General features: G+C 34.2%; 2 protein-coding genes across 5 annotated transcripts in view; one reads left to right on the top strand and one right to left on the bottom strand.

Moving 5' to 3' along the window:
* Positions 1 to 19,285, bottom strand: part of LOC127871207 (uncharacterized) — a 617,936-nt gene that overhangs the window by 517,373 nt on the left and 81,278 nt on the right. The window lies entirely within an intron of this gene.
* LOC127874932 (uncharacterized) lies at positions 122 to 18,687 on the top strand. The gene is made up of 7 exons (XM_052419626.1): positions 122 to 407; positions 15,791 to 16,002; positions 16,268 to 16,447; positions 16,914 to 17,189; positions 17,386 to 17,626; positions 17,754 to 17,950; positions 18,114 to 18,687. The coding sequence occupies exons 1-7, from the start codon at positions 122 to 124 to the stop codon at positions 18,528 to 18,530; spliced, it is 1,809 nt and encodes a 602-aa protein (XP_052275586.1). The 3' UTR covers positions 18,531 to 18,687.

Below are 19,285 nucleotides of genomic sequence, written 5' to 3'. Positions count from 1 at the left end.
CTCTTATTCAATTTTGCTCAATCACGTTCATACCATATAAATTAAACTTGTATATCGTACGAAGTTAAAACATGAGTATGTATTTTTATTTAAAAAAAAAGGTAAATCTTGATACTCAACAATGACATTTATTTTCTGTGATGGTAGATCGACATTCCGGACGTGTGGCTCGTGGTCCACTGGGGCGCACGGCGCTCTATCCTGTCTTACTGGCAGAGCCGGTAGCGATGGAGATCCCGCTCTTGCTCTAGTTTTCGCGTACCCGCGGTCCATAACGGATTGCCATGACGCTATGCATACCATGGTGAATGGGACGGAATGCGTCAGGCGTACCGTTCTGAAGGAGCTAAGAACTAAAGACATGAATCCTATTCCTGCCCAAGGCGATGGTTGTCAAGATGACACATGTGAAGTGTGTGTTTGCCAGTTGTGTATTTGTTGTAACAGATGCTCACGAAGCTGTACATGTTTTGGAGCGTGTCCGGACAAACTATTATGAAGTTCTCTTTATGTTGATTGTTTTGTGACCATTATCATGGGTTTAGCATTATTTCGATTGATTTTTTCTAGTAAATGTATGTCTATAATTAACACTTACACTGAATAGTACTAGTAGTGCTTATTTCACTGTTTACTGGCAGGTAGTAACATTTGTGCATGACATTGTTGATATTTATAATTATAATTGCCTAAGTACTTTGTCATTGGGGATACACAGCGTTGGGACAAGAACCAATTAATATGGTAGCATATTTTTCATTTGACGTGTTAGACTTGTTTCAATGTTCAATGTAGATGTATTCATTTTAACATGCTATTTTCATTGATGAAGTAAAGTTTTCTAATGTTGATGTGATCGTTTTGTGACCATTATTATGGGTTAAATGTTATTTCGATTGATTTATTTTCTTAAGTTTGTGTTTATAATTTAGACTTTCACCAAAACGTCGGTGAATACGGACCCATAGCACCTAGCAGAGTTGATGTTCATCCGTTGTGCAAACAATTGGTGTAATGCGCTAGCCAACAGCGACATTTTAATTCGGGAAATTGCGAACTGATCCAATATGGTTGATAAAAAGTACGAAAGAAAGACGAAGTCAATAAAAAGCAATTATTGCTTGCTTAAATGGTACCTTCGCATGAGTTTGTGGTTTAGGTTACAATATACTAAATACTCGTTTCATGTAGGGCTGTACTCTCTAAAAAAATATCAAAGTTGACTCGAAGGCATGTTTTACTTCTTAAACTATTGTTCGGGTTTTATCTTTCGGAGATAATGGTAGGGCATAAATAGGTGTTCACCACCGAATCCCTGAAATATGATGAACTTGGAGACTTAAGTAAAGCCTTGCACTGAAAAAGGTTACATTCCACTAAGAAACGGCCGAAAAAAAGTTGCAAAAACAGTCGATTTTGATTAGCGTCAAGTTCTTTTTTGGTTTGAACATGATATATTTTTTTTATTGCATAAATCGATTCCGCTAAGAATGGCCTTTAAGAAAAGGTATGGTTATGGGGGTCTCTATGTTCAAAATGTTGAATTTATTTTCGCTCAACGTTGTCGCTTTTACATTGAATTATAGGGAAACTATTTAGTATATTGTGACCTTTAGACAGGTAAACTTTGATAAAATCTTGCAGTTTCAGTGTTCCTTAACCCTTGCATTGTTGATAACATTTTGCACCCATGGCCAAGAGAGAGCGCATTGCAACTATCAGCAACCCATTGGGTTATAAAGCTGATAGTTGAATTATTGCAACTATATGGGTCTCTATGGCAGCATTGGCGTTTGATTAAGTGTAAAATAACCTAAAACATAAATTAAACGTATACGAAGCCGTCAGTCAATTGAACGCGTATTTGTGTACCGAATCAACCCACTAGTACGGGCAAAAGCCCGTGAAGCGGGCGTTGACCGTTCATACATATGGGAATTTAGACTTAAAATTACATGAGAATACCACATATGGATACGTCTCAAAAAAAATTGCCACGCGACATTTATTTTCGCGATGCTATTTATGGCCTTGAACAAATCAAAAACACTTTGACATATGCTAAATCACATGTAAATGCATACCTCAGGAAAAGTTATACAGGGTTTTTTTTCCACTTTTTGGGAAGATAGCCCATGGCTTTGGGATTGGGAATTTTATCGGCATTTTCATGAAATTGGGAAAATTAATTCATTAGCCATTTTTTCCAAACGAAAAGTCCACTTATTAGGGAAATACTAAATTTGATATAACAATTTATAATCATTAAAATTAAAAGAAAAAAATCATAAAATACTTTGTTAGTTGTAATTGAATTAAAATTGAGATAAAATACGCATAAAACACTTCTTTACTTCTTTCTAAAAAATCTATAAAAAAAAATATAAAAAAAATAATTTTTTTTTTTTTTTTTTTTTTTTTTTTGGAAATTGGGAATTTTTTGCCACATTTTGGGAAAAAAGTATACTTTTTGGGATTGGGATCATAGTCGTATTTTGGCTATAAAATCGGGCCAAAAAAAAACCTGTTATATCAATGACATCATAATTGTGTAGCGAATCACACTAAATATTCTCGCATTATTTTTTCTTCGCAACCGTTCCAAAATTAAGTCATTACTCAATTATCTCCCCTGAATGCTCTTCTTCAGTGAGTATAAGCCAAAGACTGGTTCACTACATATAGTGACAGTCTTTACCAAACACAATTTAGGTGAACATAACCCGTCTTTAATATATTGTCGAATCTCAGATTTCTGTCGAATTTATTTGCTTTGATCTTTTCGATATCTTATTGTTATTATTATCCTGACAAATCACAAAGGCTTGTTAAAAAAATATTTGTTTTAAACATTATAGCTGGCATCTCTATTCTTCCAGTATTCTCGCGGTATTTCAATAACGACACCCTACTGTTTATTTGTCAGAATTTGTGACGCATTTTCCATTCGCTCTCAGAAAGAAGTTTTTACTTGTGATCATGAGCAATATTCTGGTAAGTTGTCGTTGTTATCCACCAGAAACACATTTATTTTCAAAATTTAAAGATATTCCGATCTAACTTTTTAGTCTTTTAGCTTTATTTTTTTACGTATTTACACCTCGTCTGCTCGCACTTTACCGATATCCCAAAAGGTTACATATCACTATAATTAGTTAAGGCCTCAAACCACAAAATCCGATACCATTGGATTTTCGTACAACAATCTTACGTAAAAAATCTGCCAGATTCAAATCAACAAAAAACAAGACACTTATAAATTGTCTGCGTTATTGATCAAATTTTAAGATATTTGTTGGTTTTCCTTTTTTTAGAAGCTGTTCTGCGAAGGCAAGAGCTGGGCTTCATACAAGCCTATCTATCCAGCAAAACTGACAGTTTTGGTTTACAGAAATCAACAAAGGAGGGATTCCTGAACTATCATAATTTCCAAGCTATACACATTTGTTATTATCTGTGGTGATTTTTATTGGTTCTGTTGGTTTACTTGGATGGAACATGTGTGAACTTTTATAGAACTTTGAAAAGTCTATATATGTCTATCTATAAACAAAAATCATCTATGGTATAATAAGATCAGATGTGCAAACAATGTCAAAGGGTTGTTAAATTAACAATTTGAAGGCAATTATGCTGAAAAAATATGAAAGTTCCCATGCAAATTTTGTCTGTATATCGACAAGTGTCTGCCGATAGTTGTCAAACTAGTAATACAAAACTTACCACAAGTATGTAAAAGCACTAAGTACCTGTGATCATTTTTAGTAAGATAGTGTAATTCTAAACAGTAGCGAATAGCTTGTTTAGTAAATGCATAATGCAATTAATATGGTTTCCATTCTATTGTGTAATTAATAAATTGGTTGTTACTTGTCAATCCATGATAAATGTTTTAAGGCTAATACAAAACCAGCAATGTTAATTTTGTAAAAGGTAATACAATAACACCACTTTGTAATTTCATATACGTTAATATTCTTGAAATGTAGGTTGATGACAGTGTTTTAGTTTTACTTATTTTGTAACTATTATTTTATGTGCAAATAAATGATGTGAAGTGTTTGGTATCTCCACACAATACCACATACCTTTTTATATATGTACTGTGCTATGTGTTATTTGAATGTTTAAATAAAAAAATATGGATGATATAACATGATGCATTCTAATATTTGCATTCAAATTGTGACTATAGACAGAGCTCCAGATAAGGGCCGTACAGCCGTAAATACGTCGAAAGTCTACAAGAAGTACTAGGTAGAACAAGAAATGTACTTCGACGTACAATTTTCACCGACCCTTGAGTGTTAGCCAATCAGAAGACACCTTACGTCTGTTGCTTTTAGAGATATTTGACATTGAACATTATTATTATTATTATTATTTATACTGAATTATGCGACTATCGACCGCTTACTCATAGATATTGTGCGTATTTATTAAACATTATTATTATTATAATTAATACCAAATTATGCGACTATCGACCGCTAACTCATAGATATTGTGCGTATTTATTGACCTGGCGTGGCGGAATTAACCTCTGACTTATGCAAGTTATGGTTATCACAAAATACGACCAACGGGGAGATTATAATACATTATTTATCCCGTTAATGCTTTGTAACTGTTTGGTTACCGTTGGGAATTTCCTACACAGTAATGCGCTGGACGGTCGTGATACTCCGCCCCGCATGATCAATAAATACTCACAATATGCTGAATAATTTTAATTTTAAAAAGGTAACAATTGAATCTTCTTCAAATTTGTATATAATCTATTTCAATGCATTAAATACTTAAAACTTCTATTTGTTGTTTTTTTGCCATTCTGATATTTTTATTCATTTTTTCCTCAATTAAAAAAGAGATTTTAAACATTTATTATGAATAAATCTGAAGGAAAAGCGGCTCAAGAGACTAGTGTTTTGATTGGCTGTTCAGAAAATGTGTACGTAGAAGTACAAACATGTATGTCGAAGTACAAATTGTACTTTGACGTACAAATATATACTTTGAAGTGTATTTTATATTTATGTCGACGTACAATTATTGTTCTTTGCCGTACATTTCTCTTTTTAACTTGTAGGTCTTCTTGACTCAACCCAAATGGTACGCCATAGTATGTCTTTAGGGTTATCTAAAGAATGCTCCCACTAAAGGGTTCAATACAGACACCTCCCAGTGACTAAGCCAGTTAGCAGACACCCCATCCACTAAACCACAGACACCGAACCAGCTATAAATTCTGTGGCTAGAAAAAAAAAAAAATAAGATGCTAGATCTTTAAGCTTGGAACATGTATCACGTTTTAAGATTGATTTTTTTGGATGCATTACTAAATTATTGCAACAATTATAATATTTTGAACACAATCATGTCCATGTATTTATTAAAAATACATGGTTATCAAAAAAAACTTTAAAAGCTTTTGCCCGTAAATTAGGTAGCACCTATAATCATATTATGAATTTGATGCCGTTAAAGCTTCCGACATGAATTCATGTCGAAACGATGCTATTGCAAAAAAACGTTAAACGATATGAGGTCGATGTAAATCGACCTCATATTTATAGGAGTAATTTTTAATACGGGCAAAAGCCCGCAAAGCCGGCGTTGACCGTTTATTTGTATCACTTTTCTGAAATACAAAGAGACATTACCTTATAGGGATACAAGTCAAATAATTTCTGCCGTCACCTATTTTCGCGATGGAAAATCATAGAGCGCTGGAGCACATAGGCACTTCGACAAACGCTATATGACACGTAGATGCATTCCTCGTGAAATAATACGGCATGGCAGTAATTATTAAGAAGCGAATCGTACTCTATGTTATTATATTATGACTTTCTACGATCAAAATACGTCTGTTTGCCTCCCTGTGTGACACTTCCTGTTTCCCATAATGCATTGCAAATTGAAAATTGCTCTAGATGTTGTTAACAAAATCTTAAAAAAGATAACCCGTCTAAATTATTTGCGTACTTTCGGTTTACAAAACCGAATAAGATTAGTTTCGAATTAACTTCTTCAATTAAAAACCAATATTCTATAGTTAATATTATTCCTTTACATAAATAAACAATTGTTTAAAAGTTTAATTTGTTCACAACATGAACGGCCGCGTTTCTTTCGTCGACAACTATACATGTCTGTGTGACGTCACTGCTTTCGTCGATACGTCATTAAGAAGTAAAAATTGAAACTGACATACTCTGGTGGATGTTTACATTGTTGAAATTTAATAAATAAATGGAATGCACTCGATTGGTAAGTCATTATTCAATTAAAATATTGCGTTTGGTTACATGTCATAAACATCAATCTATATACATGTTATATTGCTAAAGATTACCTTTGATAACATGGGAACTGTTTTCGGCACATACAAAAATTCGCCGATTTTAAATTTAAGGTCATTATTATTCAGTCAAACTAATGGAACATAAAAGTTATCATTTTATTAAGTTTTGGAGTTATTTCTTGAGTATATTCTACGTGATTATTCTCAAGACCCTTTCTTTTGTGATGTATTAAGTTACGTTGTGATTGTAAACAATATTGCATCTCCGACTCATACTCGATCATTTTCGTACCAAACTGTTTCAAACTTTAAAAAATCAAACTGTGCTTACATACACATTGGAAATAGACTAATTCATATAGATTCTTTTTGATTTTCTTTTAGAAGCTGCATTGTCAAATGCTGGACTTCACACATTCCATGCAGCATTCTGCTGAGCAAAACTGACTGCATGCTTTGTACTCAACAACGAAGCAATTCTGGACCTATAAAGCTTGACCGGGACTGAAACATTAGCAATTGTGACTCTGTAATGTTCAACCTTAGTGGACTGTAAAGAAACTGCAATTATTGTGAAGAGACTGTATGTCTGTAAGCAAAAAGAATATACAGCATAACAAATATCAGGTGTGAAAACAATGTGAAAAAATAGTGAAATTAACAATTTGCAATCAGGCATGTCAAATGAATTGTTGATATTAAAAATGTCGCAAAATTTTAGAACTTCGATGGTAGTAACTCGAAGTCTAGTCTTGCACAAATATCCTGACTAGAATTTTATAATTCAGTCAAGTTAATACGCTGCCACCAGTCCATAAAGTGGACAAACTCTCTTTTAACTCATTTAACTAGCAGAGCTAGTAGAAATTAAGTAAAGTCATTTCTTTCTATTACTACATTTTATTTACATTATATACACAATTTATTTTCACATTTCCAACTAAAGTCAAGCATTTGATATTTATGATATATACATCTCTCCTATCAATTAATTCCAAGCCCCCTTTTTGAATATAACATCAGGTTTATATAGTAAACCCCCTACCTGAAATCTTAGGTTAACCTAATAAACAGTTTAGGTCATGTACCTTAAATTTAAGGTGTACCTGAAATTCAGTTATGTAGGTCATGTACCTTAAATTTAAGGTGTACCTGAAATTCAGTTATGTAGGTCATGTACCTTAAATTTAAGGTTAACCTAAAAATCCACTAAATCATGAACCTGACCATTCAATACACACTAGTGCCAGATTCCCATTGATAAGCAATTATCCCTTATTGATAAGCAATTATCCAGAACTGACCTGGTAATGAGAGTTGTAGGTGTACCTGAGTTTACATAATATATTGTAATCTACCTGAAGAACTATCACCTTAGATACATGCACATGTTTTATGTAGTAAATATTGATACCAGTATTAATGGATAATACCTCAAAAAGTGAAAATAATCATTATTGCTATAAAAACAATTTAGATGCAAAAAGTAAAAGAATCACTAATAAAGTAGCCAATGTATGATATTTAAAAACTGCAACACTACTCCCCCCTCAGCTTGACAACCCCTGGTGTCAAATAAGCGAAAAACAATATATCAAATCCAAATAAATCAATCACATTATATATATATATATGTTCGAAGATTGAAAAATGAATATATGAAGTTATATGCCAAATACATAATCATACAATCATCATTTTTGAAAATGGTCCCAAAACATAAGAATTCATTCAAGTTATATCAAAGTTCATAATCATGCAATCATCATTTTTGAAAATGGTCCTAAAACATAAGAATTCATTCATTATACAAATGAATGCAAATATAAAATAATTGTAGTGAATGTCTCTTTTACTACATTTAAAAGTCCAAGAATATTTGAAAAGTTAATGAAATTAAATCCCGTCACTTAAATCCAATTCGCCTGGAATATTATGTTCAGTCACACACAAAAATAAAATATTTATGTACATTGTTTTAAAAATAAAACACAAGAAAAAAAACTAATCCATATTAAACGAAATGAAATTGTTCTGATCATTGTCTAGTCGTTTCGCTCCATACACTCCAAACGCTCCACACGGACATCAACCATCCCTCATGCCTACCCACGCATGGTCAACAATGTGGCCTGACCATGGTGGACCCTCCTGGGCTACTTACCCGCGACTGCCTCGTCTAGGGCGGCAGAGGCGGGCCTGATACACAGGCGAAATTATTTGTAAACGCTTCATTTTTTTAACATATCCAGGGTGGTTTCTGAGATTTTGATCAGATAGTTTTTCAATGTTTGGTCTTCCTGCTTGTGGTTTATATAGGCGTTAAAAAGTTCTTGTTGATATTGCAGTGTTTTTTTCATGGCATCCAGAATTTCATCATTTTTCTCCTTAATCATTGCTTTTAATTTATTGGTAGTTTCCGTAATGGTCTTTTCTAATTTCTGGATTTTTGCACATTTGACTTGATCTCGAATAATAAGTCCTCAACTTTTCTAGTAATCACTAAAGGTCCTTTCATATTATTGGCTCTAATTTTCTTCAAAGTTTTATCAAAATAGTGTTCCAGAGCTTCCACGTTATAAGAAATTAGTATTTTATCTTAATCACAATCTCAATTCCGTCTTTTTATTGATCGTAAATTGTCGTGTTAAATAATAGCTTCTTTAAAGGTTAGATGTTTAATTTCCACTGTCATTCTTTTACTCTCATGTCCTTACATGGGAGTTTACGGAACATAAATTAATACACCATTCCTTAAGTATATGTAATATGTCCCATTTTAGCCACAATACGAATTGCTGGTGATTTACCAGCAATCACATTTCTAGTTGGTTTATAAGGACTTTTCCCCAACCAGGTGATATGACCCATGTACGGCTGAGTCATTCTTTTGCAACTTTGCCCATGATCCATGTACATCTGGATCATTCTATTGCAGTTGTTGTAATACTTCATGTAAAAAAGTAAAACATAGAGCGAGGGCTTGAACTGTACGTGGACAGTGAGGGTAGGGTCAAAGTCACCAGATTCAATCCAAGTATTCCCTCTCCCACACCTTTCGGAGATACTCCATGTTCACTTTCAAAAGACTTGTCTCGGATCCTGAGACTCGATACGCTGCCAGTGATTTTGTGAAATCCATTCTTCACAACACTTGTTATAGTGGCTAAATACACAACGAAAACGTTCCAACGTATTAAAAAGAATGTACAGCATGTAAACGTGTACATCCATAATTTATCCTGGAAGCGGAAACGTTCCTGGTAAATACGAATTTTAATCTTTCAAACGGAAAATTACCAGTTATGATACTGATAATTGCAGCTAACAACACGACTAAAATAATCCACCAGTAGAGAAATGATCGTACAGCATGAAAACTTGTACATCCTGTATTTATCCCGGAAGAGGAAGTATTCCTGGTGAATAAAGGTACCACATCATCTACTTTCACAAATTCTAACGATTCATGTTGCCGAAGTTTTGAACTACCCTTGCAGCCCTCACATCGAAAATTATATTCCTTCATATCGCATGAAATCTGGAATAAACTATCCCCGTTCAAATGCTTGGTGCCCATTTGATGTTCAAATTTAAAATTGAATTGTACCATCATCACAGAATTAATCCACTTTTGACAACTACATGTAAGTGTGTACAACACTACACACTCCAATTCACATATTTGATGCAACACCACCAAAATTGCACATATAAATTCCATCATCTTTCAGAATATACCACAACTTTTTGACACAATTATTAATTTTGTGTGTTCATCAAACACATGTACATCATAATCACTTTTTTTTCTATCACATTTGTTTTAAATGACAAAACCGTAAATTAAACATTTCAATCACATTAATTCCATTCTCAATATCTTCAGCATTCCTTATTCTGCTCCTCGGTTTGTATTGGACACTCGCTCTTATAATGCCCAAGATTGTGACAATTAAAACACTCAACGTTGGATATATTATTCCGTTTGTACTTCCTATGGTCATTTCTATCGTGACCACCACTGTTGTAATGATTTCTAAGACAAGCAGCTGCACCCCACAATCCGATCTGTCCAGCAATGATTGCTAAACCAAAACTCGAAACAATAACAATCACGAAAATTAAACTTTCTAAATTTTCCATCTTCGTAGATTCTCAGAATTCTATCATCATTTAGAATAACTGCTTGCACGTGTTAAAGTCCCTAATCCAGCCGTCTGCACGAGTGTTGCACAATCGCACATGTTAAAGTCTCTAATCCAGCCGTCTGCACGAGTGTTGCACAATCGCACGTGTTAAAGTCTCTAATCCCACCGCTTGGCACCAGTGTCGCAAAATTTTAGAACTTCGATGGTAGTAACTCGAAGTCTAGTCTTGCACAAATATCCTGACTAGAATTTTATAATTCAGTCAAGTTAATACGCTGCCACCAGTCCATAAAGTGGACAAACTCTCTTTTAACTCATTTAACTAGCAGAGCTAGTAGAAATTAAGTAAAGTCATTTCTTTCTACTACTACATTTTATTTACATTATATACACAATTTATTTTCACATTTCCAACTAAAGTCAAGCATTTGATATTTATGATATATACATCTCTCCTATCAATTAATTCCAAGCCCCCTTTTTGAATATAACATCAGGTTTATATAGTAACCCCCCTACCTGAAATCTTAGGTTAACCTAATAAACAGTTTAGGTCATGTACCTTAAATTTAAGGTGTACCTGAAATTCAGTTATGTAGGTCATGTACCTTAAATTTAAGGTGTACCTGAAATTCAGTTATGTAGGTCATGTACCTTAAATTTAAGGTTAACCTAAAAATCCACTAAATCATGAACCTGACCATTCAATACACACTAGTGCCAGATTCCCATTGATAAGCAATTATCCCTTATTGATAAGCAATTATCCAGAACTGACCTGGTAATGAGAGTTGTAGGTGTACCTGAGTTTACATAATATATTGTAATCTACCTGAAGAACTATCACCTTAGATACATGCACATGTTTTATGTAGTAAATATTGATACCAGTATTAATGGATAATACCTCAAAAAGTGAAAATAATCATTATTGCTATAAAAACAATTTAGATGCAAAAAGTAAAAGAATCACTAATAAAGTAGCCAATGTATGATATTTAAAAACTGCAACAAAAATGATAGTTCCCAGGCAGCTCTAGACGTTTGTTTCTGTATTTCTGTTACTAGAATTTATTCATTAAATGTATGCATCAATTAAAAAGCACACTCTGTTTAGAGACCATTGTGTTGTCTCATTGTGTGATGATGACTTTGAGTAATACATTGTACATTAAACAATATCTACTAAGTTGTTTTTAAGTATCGGATTTCTTGTTTATTATATAAATGAATTTTAATTTTTGCTTAAATATAAATGTGCATAATGCAGTGCCAGTAGCACACTTTGCAATATTTTAATTACAAAAGAGTGTGTTGTACACTTGAACTTATACCTATAATTAATAATCCTTGCTTAAAAATTCATTTGACACACCTGAGACCATGTTGTGTATTACCATTATTATTTTGCACATTATGCTGACACTTTGAAAAAATTGCAAATAAGCGAAAAGCAGACGTTTAGTCTTGTCAACTGTCTCTGATTACCACTGATTACTTACTTTTGAAGACCATATAAGAAGCGAAAGTGTAGGATACGGTATTCATTTTATTTGATGACTGCTTGTTATTATTTCTTCATAGAAGGCGTACTGGATGAGTGGAGTATTTCTTTTGGTTCTACATCTTTGATGAAGTCAACTCATTGACATTTAGTGCCATGACTGAGCGTGTTTTTTAACTAACAAACACGTGGTAGGAACTTACGGAATATATGCAAACTCATAACAGTGTGTCTAATACTATATGTGTTGAGTGCACAGAAACAAGGGCGAGAAGATAAGGGTATAAATGAACATACTGAATGTGTTATTTTGTTAATGAGCTTGAACATACAAAAACTTGACTTTAATCAATTGGGATGTACATGCAGTTTAATAATCGGGTTGTTATTTTATAATCATATTCATGTGGAAACTGCCTCATTCACATGCAATACGCAGCTGCTGTCTATATGTTTAATGCCACATTCCATAATGACTGAGTATCTTTACTTTCATAACATGAAAATGAATTAAATGAAATGAAAATAAAAAAAATAATGTAATTAAATTCAGGTGAAAAATATTTGATTATATTTTATTTAAATATGGTTTGGTAAATTATTTACTGGTAAAACAATTCTTGTTGATAACAGTAAATTCGTGATAATAAGTATGTTGTTGTTTATTTTTTGTCTCACACATAAAGTGACAGGTACACTCATATATTTAGCGTTAAGCTTATAATGTGGGTCTTCATCATAAACCTAAATTTTTGCTACTAGTATTTTCTCCTTAGCACCAACCCAGTAATGTTCAATCTGTGTATGCCATAAGCGATAGTTTTTACCAACTGTTAATTCCTGAGGATTCAGAAAAATACAATAAGTTTACCACATTTCATGACATAAGCTCTAATAGTGCGGAAGATATGCAAAGAGTATTGTGTCCAAAGCCAAAGGTGATATTTCTGGTCTGTGTAATTTTGCGCAGTGAATGAGGTCTTTGCACTTCTTTCAAGATAGACGCAAACACTCCCGCAAGCATTGTTGCATTTATATATTTATTAATATTAATTAAGTACAAAAAGTTTTTCATTTACATATGCAGGGGATACATTTACGAGGTTAATGATTTAGACATGGGACCAAAATAATGAAGTACAGCACCTTTCTTTTTTATGCTTAAGTTAAATAAAATCGTTTTAGAAATAATCTTGCCCTAAAACATTAATGGCATCCCTGCATATGGAAAACATCAATAAAACACAGTTTCGCGAGATTTTTATTTTATTTTTTTTTAAATTCTAACATTGTTTTTAAAAAATGGAAACAAAAAATGAAATACATGTTTAAGAGTTTGAAAACAGTACAAGGGGTTACTATACAAAAAGCTTCATAAACTTGTTTAAGATTTAAACAAATTATATTTTATTGTTTTGCTAAATTACATATTGTTTTGTAAAGAAATTGAATGTTTTGTTGCATGATAATGTGCAGACTAGTGCTGCAACAATATACCGGTATATCGGTATATATCGCAATACGCAATCTGCATATTGTATTGCGATACGATTTTCATCATACCGGTACAAAAATTTTACAAAAATTAATTCACATTTCGTCCAGAAAAGCCATCCAAAATAATGATAACAAGGTAAACAAAATAAGCAGTGTAATTTTGTGTTTCGTTAAAATAGCATTCTGAATAGTATATTATACGAAGTAACGTTGTTACATCGGAGCATTCGTTCGATGCTTTTGAACAGATTATCGTTGAATTAATTGCGCACAGCTGTAAATGTTTCGTTCGATTCTAAATTGAGCATTTTTAAATTTGTAATCCAAATTTCGGAAATACGCTTCAAAATTTTAATGCTAATGTGACAATAAAAAAATATAGCGTCAAATAAAAAGTGCTTTATCCTTTGTCTCAATAAAGAGCGCGCGAAAATGATACAGACATGTAGGACATCGCATGGAAAGTATGGGTGTATTTTGTGTTGAATAAAAATGGGAACATCACGTCAGGTGAATTACGCGTGTTCAGTGGAAAAAAAATGCCTGGGTTGGACGTTATTTCATCACATCTTTAAATAGTAACAAATGCCAAAATGTATTTGATATATAAGAAAAGTTGCGAATGATTGTGTGTCTTGTTATTCTTGAGCATATTTACCGGCATATAGTAAATATTTACCAAAATTTGCTTTAAAACTGGAATATTCGGGATTATCGGATAAATGGCAAGTTATAATTTTGGTACAAGTTAGCAATATATTGCGATATATTGCAATACGGGTTTTTTAACTGACAATATATTGCAATACGGTTTTTGGCGTATTGTTGCAGCACTAGTGCAGACATATATTACCTGTGTTATCTTTATCAAACATTAAATAAGCTTTTGCACGTAAATTAGGTAGCACATATTATCATATTAAGAATCCTTCATCCGTATAGAATATATTTGTAAACAGTATTTACTGTTTCAATCCTCATTTGATTGATGTGTAATATCTAATGGTACATGTTATTTGTGTCGTATCTATCTGGAAAACAATGCCGCCCGTTTCATTATGGGTCTCTACTGGTCAGCGAGTATTTGTCGGACAGCAGTATTTATCGGACGTTCTATTTATTTCGTGTATTTTAACCCATTAGCACAATTTTCTACGTCACATCCTTACGCGCGATTGTTTTCTCAATGTTGACACCAGAAATTCGTTGAAAGGCAAGTATTGTAGTTAAATAATTGTAATGTTTACAAATTGTGTCGCAATGAAATGTGACCTCCGCGCGGGGGATATTAATAGTACGCGCATGCGCAAAATAATTCACTCAATAAGGCCCGACCTGTGTTCTTGACATTTTCGGTCGTCTGCTACAATACACCAAACCTCCATTGTTTTTTCTTAAAACCTCATATTTTACACGAAACTGATGTAGTCATCAGCAACAAACTATTTCAATTATTGATTTGTTTACATTAAAAACTCGAAACACTTTTTTATAAACAGATATCGTATTTGCTTGCAAAATGTTTATAGTTAACGCTTTGATTAAAGGGAAACAAATCTTATTGACGACTATATACATTCTATATACATTCACTGCTGGGATTTTCGCCCTTGATGGGTTTGTAATAGCTGTGTTTCGTAATATTGAATAGTCTAATCTATGTTAATGTTTGCATAGTTTAAGTTATTTTACGAATAAACCCCACATTTGATACACAAATATAAGGAATGCTAGCATTAATTAAACGACTTAAAAAGGATAATGGTATATTTAAGTGTCTGTTTTACAATTAGAATGTAATGCAAAAATGGATTGAATTGCAGAAAACAAATGCAATCAAGGGAAAAGACACAGATGCAGCGTGCCGTCTCTGCTGTTAGGCAGCACAAAATGAAAATTAGGGTCGCTGCACGGGAATTCAATGTTCCACGTAGTACATTATCAGATCATGTACATGGGCGTGTTGGCGAGACACGCCCAGGTCCAGTGAGCCTATTAAACGATGAGGAAGAGGGGGCTCTTGTGAGTTATCTATTATACATGGCGGATCATGGTTTCCCAATGACACGAAACAGAACCCGTGTTTATATTCGGGAAATCATTAAGCAAGGAGGTTGGTTCGATCATTTATGTTTACAATTTATAAGTCTGTAATCTTATTATGAATACTGTGCATGTAATTGAAATGTTTTACCCTTGACTGGTTCATTTACCACGGACACGTATATTCCTTTATAATTATACGTCTTTATAACATGGTCCCGCCCCTACATCACAGTTATTGTTGTATTATATGATATTATGTAGATTTACTTTCGAACTACTGTACAGGTAGGACATATCCGTATAAGGTGTCAGAGAATGGGCCGTCAGACGAATGGTTCCGAAAATTGTTTGCGCGCAACCCGGAACTTCAGGAACGGACGCCCGAGAGTTTGGATCCGGCACGTTCCTCAATGTCGAGGGAGGATGTCATATACCCATTCTTTGACTTTCTGGACAAAACCCTCACACAGTATGGTGTAAAAGATAAACCATCACAAGTAAGTTGTTTTATATCGTAAACGGGTCTATATCAACTGACATCAATATGGAATACTTATATGAATTTAGTGAAAATATAAGTTCGTTTTTTTAAGGTTTTCTTTTTTCTTTTTATTTGTTAATGTCATTTATAAAATTATTTTACTTTAAGAAACATCGGAATTTAATAAAAACGAAGACAAACCTATTTACTTACTGATAAAATAATTAGTGCATTCAAATCGTAAATTTCATTGCTTACACACTTACTTATACGTAATTAAGATATTCAACTGTGACGAGACCGGTTGGTCGGGAAAAGAAAAAGCCAAAGAGAAAGTTATTACTGGAAAAAGGGAGCACACCATCAGCCGGAAAGTTATGGGCGGTGGAGGAAACCATATAACCGCGCACCTTTGCGTTTGTGCAGATGGGCGGTTTCTCCCTACAATGATTATTTTCAAGGTAATTGTATTCTGTATAAATGCAGTGAATTGTTTAAGCACTTAAATATTATTCAAGCTTAAACGCTTACAGATTATGAAATTGTAATATAATATTTGAGCCTTGTTCTGAGAAAACTGATCTTAACGCATGTGCGTAAAGTGTCATCCCAGATAAGCATGTGCAGTCCGCCTAAATTTTATTTTCGGTAAGGAGGGACTTCCTTGGAACTAAAAATACCATACAAGCGGAAAGTTTCGTCCCTGATTAGCCTCTGCGGACTGCACAGGCTAATCTGGGACGACACTTTACGCACATGCATTAAGCTCAATTTTCTCAGAACACGACTCATTTAAACTCAAATGGAAAAAATATGATAATATATCAACCATGTATTTTTGTTTATAGTTTTGTACGTAATATACATGCTTTTATGTCATGCCCAAGGTACTTGGTGATACATGTTTAAATTTGAAAAATCATACAGGGTTCATTGCCACACACGCGTTTTACCGACGGCGTGCCAGACACATGGCTCTATGGGAGCAGCTCGACGGGGTATATCGACCATGAGTTGTTTCAAACATGGTTCATGAAAGGATTTCTGCCCCACTGTGGGCGAGCAAGGCCGGTTGTCTTGATCATGGACAATCATGACGCACACATTTCCCTACCAGTTATTCAGGCGGCCAGGGCGAACGATGTTGTGCTGATCGGGTTTCCAGGCCATACCACGCACATCTTGCAGCCGTTGGATGTGAAGGTATCTCAAACTCAATAGCATCCTAGTCAAAAGCCTAAATCGTTGAATAATTTATTAACAAGGCTAAACAATCAAACTAACATTGTACTCGTATGCATTTAGTCACATAAAAACACGTAAGGTAAATGAGGACTTACATAACAAGTGTTTTATTTGAATAAACATGTATTGATTGATTTTTAAAAAACATTTTCAGATAATTGGCCCGTTAAAGACAAACATGGCATCACTTGCGTCTGATCTGGGAATTGTTTGCCCGTCCTTGACTATAGGGAAATCCAAATACCCTGTTTTACTGAAGTATGCGATGGACCGCATCACACCGTCTACCATCATAGGGGCTTTTGTCAAAGCTGGTATCGTCCCACTAGACAGGGGAGCCATAGACGAGTCCCAGCTTATACCGGCGATGTTTCCCGCTGTGCAAAATATTAATGGTACGGTTTACCTGCAAGATGATTATCTAAAATAACGTATGTTTAAAAAAAAATGATACACACATTGCACACATCCTCATATTTATTTATTAGTTTTTCATATTATGAACATATGCGTTCTTTTTAGATGACAACTCGGCCCAGACATGTAAAGAATGTGGACGTTTCACGGTTAACCCTCTTGTCAAGGCCGGTCTAGTGCCTGAGTCACTTGCTGACATTTTAGTTCCACCAGCGTCAAAACCTGCAGCTCAACGAAATAAAAGAAGAATAGTTACCGAGGGACGAGTAATAAGTGGTGACGAAATACTGAAGGAGTTAATGGTAAGGCGTAGGTATTTAATCACCATAATACAACACTATCCAACATTCAGAAGCAGTGCACATTTTGTATGTATCACTGTACATTAACACTTATTTCGTTATAACTGTCTCGTGTCATATCAAATCGTATTACATGCATTTTACAATGGTTTTCCTCCGATAGGAACGAGAGAAAGCTTCCGCCGAGAAAGACCGTCGAGATGCGCAGCGAGCTTTGGAAGCCGACGAAAGGAAAAGAATGAAAGAGCAGGGAGAAATTGAAAAGATTAAGAGAAAAGAGGAACGTGTTGAAAAGCGATTGGCCAGGGAACAGGAACAGAAGAAAAAAGCGGACGAGAAAATGGATAGAGGGAAACTTGCTAACAAGAAGTTTACGTGTGGAGTCTGTTGTATGAGAGGGAGGGTGTTGGATGAGAGCAAGGGCATTGTGTGGTTCGGGTGTGATGAGAAAGTGTGTGGCAAATGGTACCATTTTGAATGTTTGCATCGTAGCGAGCAAGAATACTTACGAGAGAGTATGGAAGAGGGAGAAAGCTGGTATTGTAAGGCATGTAAGCCATGGCTGTATTGTGAAGAGTGAATGGCTGTGTCCCTTGTGTTTCTCGTGCACGAGATTCGTGTAAGCTGCTTTTGACGTTTGTGATGTATTGATTATTATAAAACCTTATGTATTGAATGAAACACGTTTTTGGTATTAAATAATCATCATATTATAAATAATACCAATGCAATGATAATTTATAGCCTTGTTTCTCTACCAATATGAAATTATCTCACGTTTATTTATTAATGCGATGACCGTACAACATTTTTAAAGAGACATCAAAAACGGATATTCTTGTATGCACTGATATTGGATTCCAATTGTAACTCTATTAATACACACTGACGAATACATTTTGCACCATTAAATAAATACATTCACGTGTTTCTATCGTTTCAGTTCAGAAAAATACCATTTTAAACATAATTTGTTGCGATTTACTTAAATCATATAAATGTCTGGAAAATACTCCTATATAGTGTAAAATTACCTCCCTTTGATGACCCCATATGCGGGCCTCGTACATACGCATGCGCACATCAAAATCCGACTATGTTTACATGCACTTGTACATGACGAACCCAAGATTTATCGGTAAACTTTTCATGCCGTAATTTGCATTATTAAGGAAGTAATCCACGAAAAACCGTGAATTTCGTCCGACAAATACTCGCTGACCAGTATGGCAGCATTGGCATTTGAGTTAGTGTAAAATAACCTCAAACATAAATTGAACGTATACGAAGCCGTCAGTCAATTGAACGCGTATTTGTGTACCGAAGCAACCCACT

Source organism: Dreissena polymorpha, chromosome 3, assembly GCF_020536995.1.
Source record: "Dreissena polymorpha isolate Duluth1 chromosome 3, UMN_Dpol_1.0, whole genome shotgun sequence".
Lineage (NCBI taxonomy): Eukaryota > Metazoa > Mollusca > Bivalvia > Myida > Dreissenidae > Dreissena > Dreissena polymorpha.
Note: the sequence above shows the minus strand (reverse complement) of the source record. Positions and strands in the feature narration are given on the sequence as shown.

Excerpts from the sequence above, each read along its gene's own strand:
- LOC127874932 (XM_052419626.1), top strand. The coding sequence starts at position 122 with ATGACATTTATTTTCTGTGATGGTAGATCGACATTCCGGACGTGTGGC. Across the intron at positions 408-15,790 it reads TGGTTGTCAAGATGACACAT|GTAGGACATATCCGTATAAG; the intron begins GTGAAGTGTGTG and ends ACTACTGTACAG. Across the intron at positions 16,448-16,913 it reads CTACAATGATTATTTTCAAG|GGTTCATTGCCACACACGCG; the intron begins GTAATTGTATTC and ends AAAATCATACAG.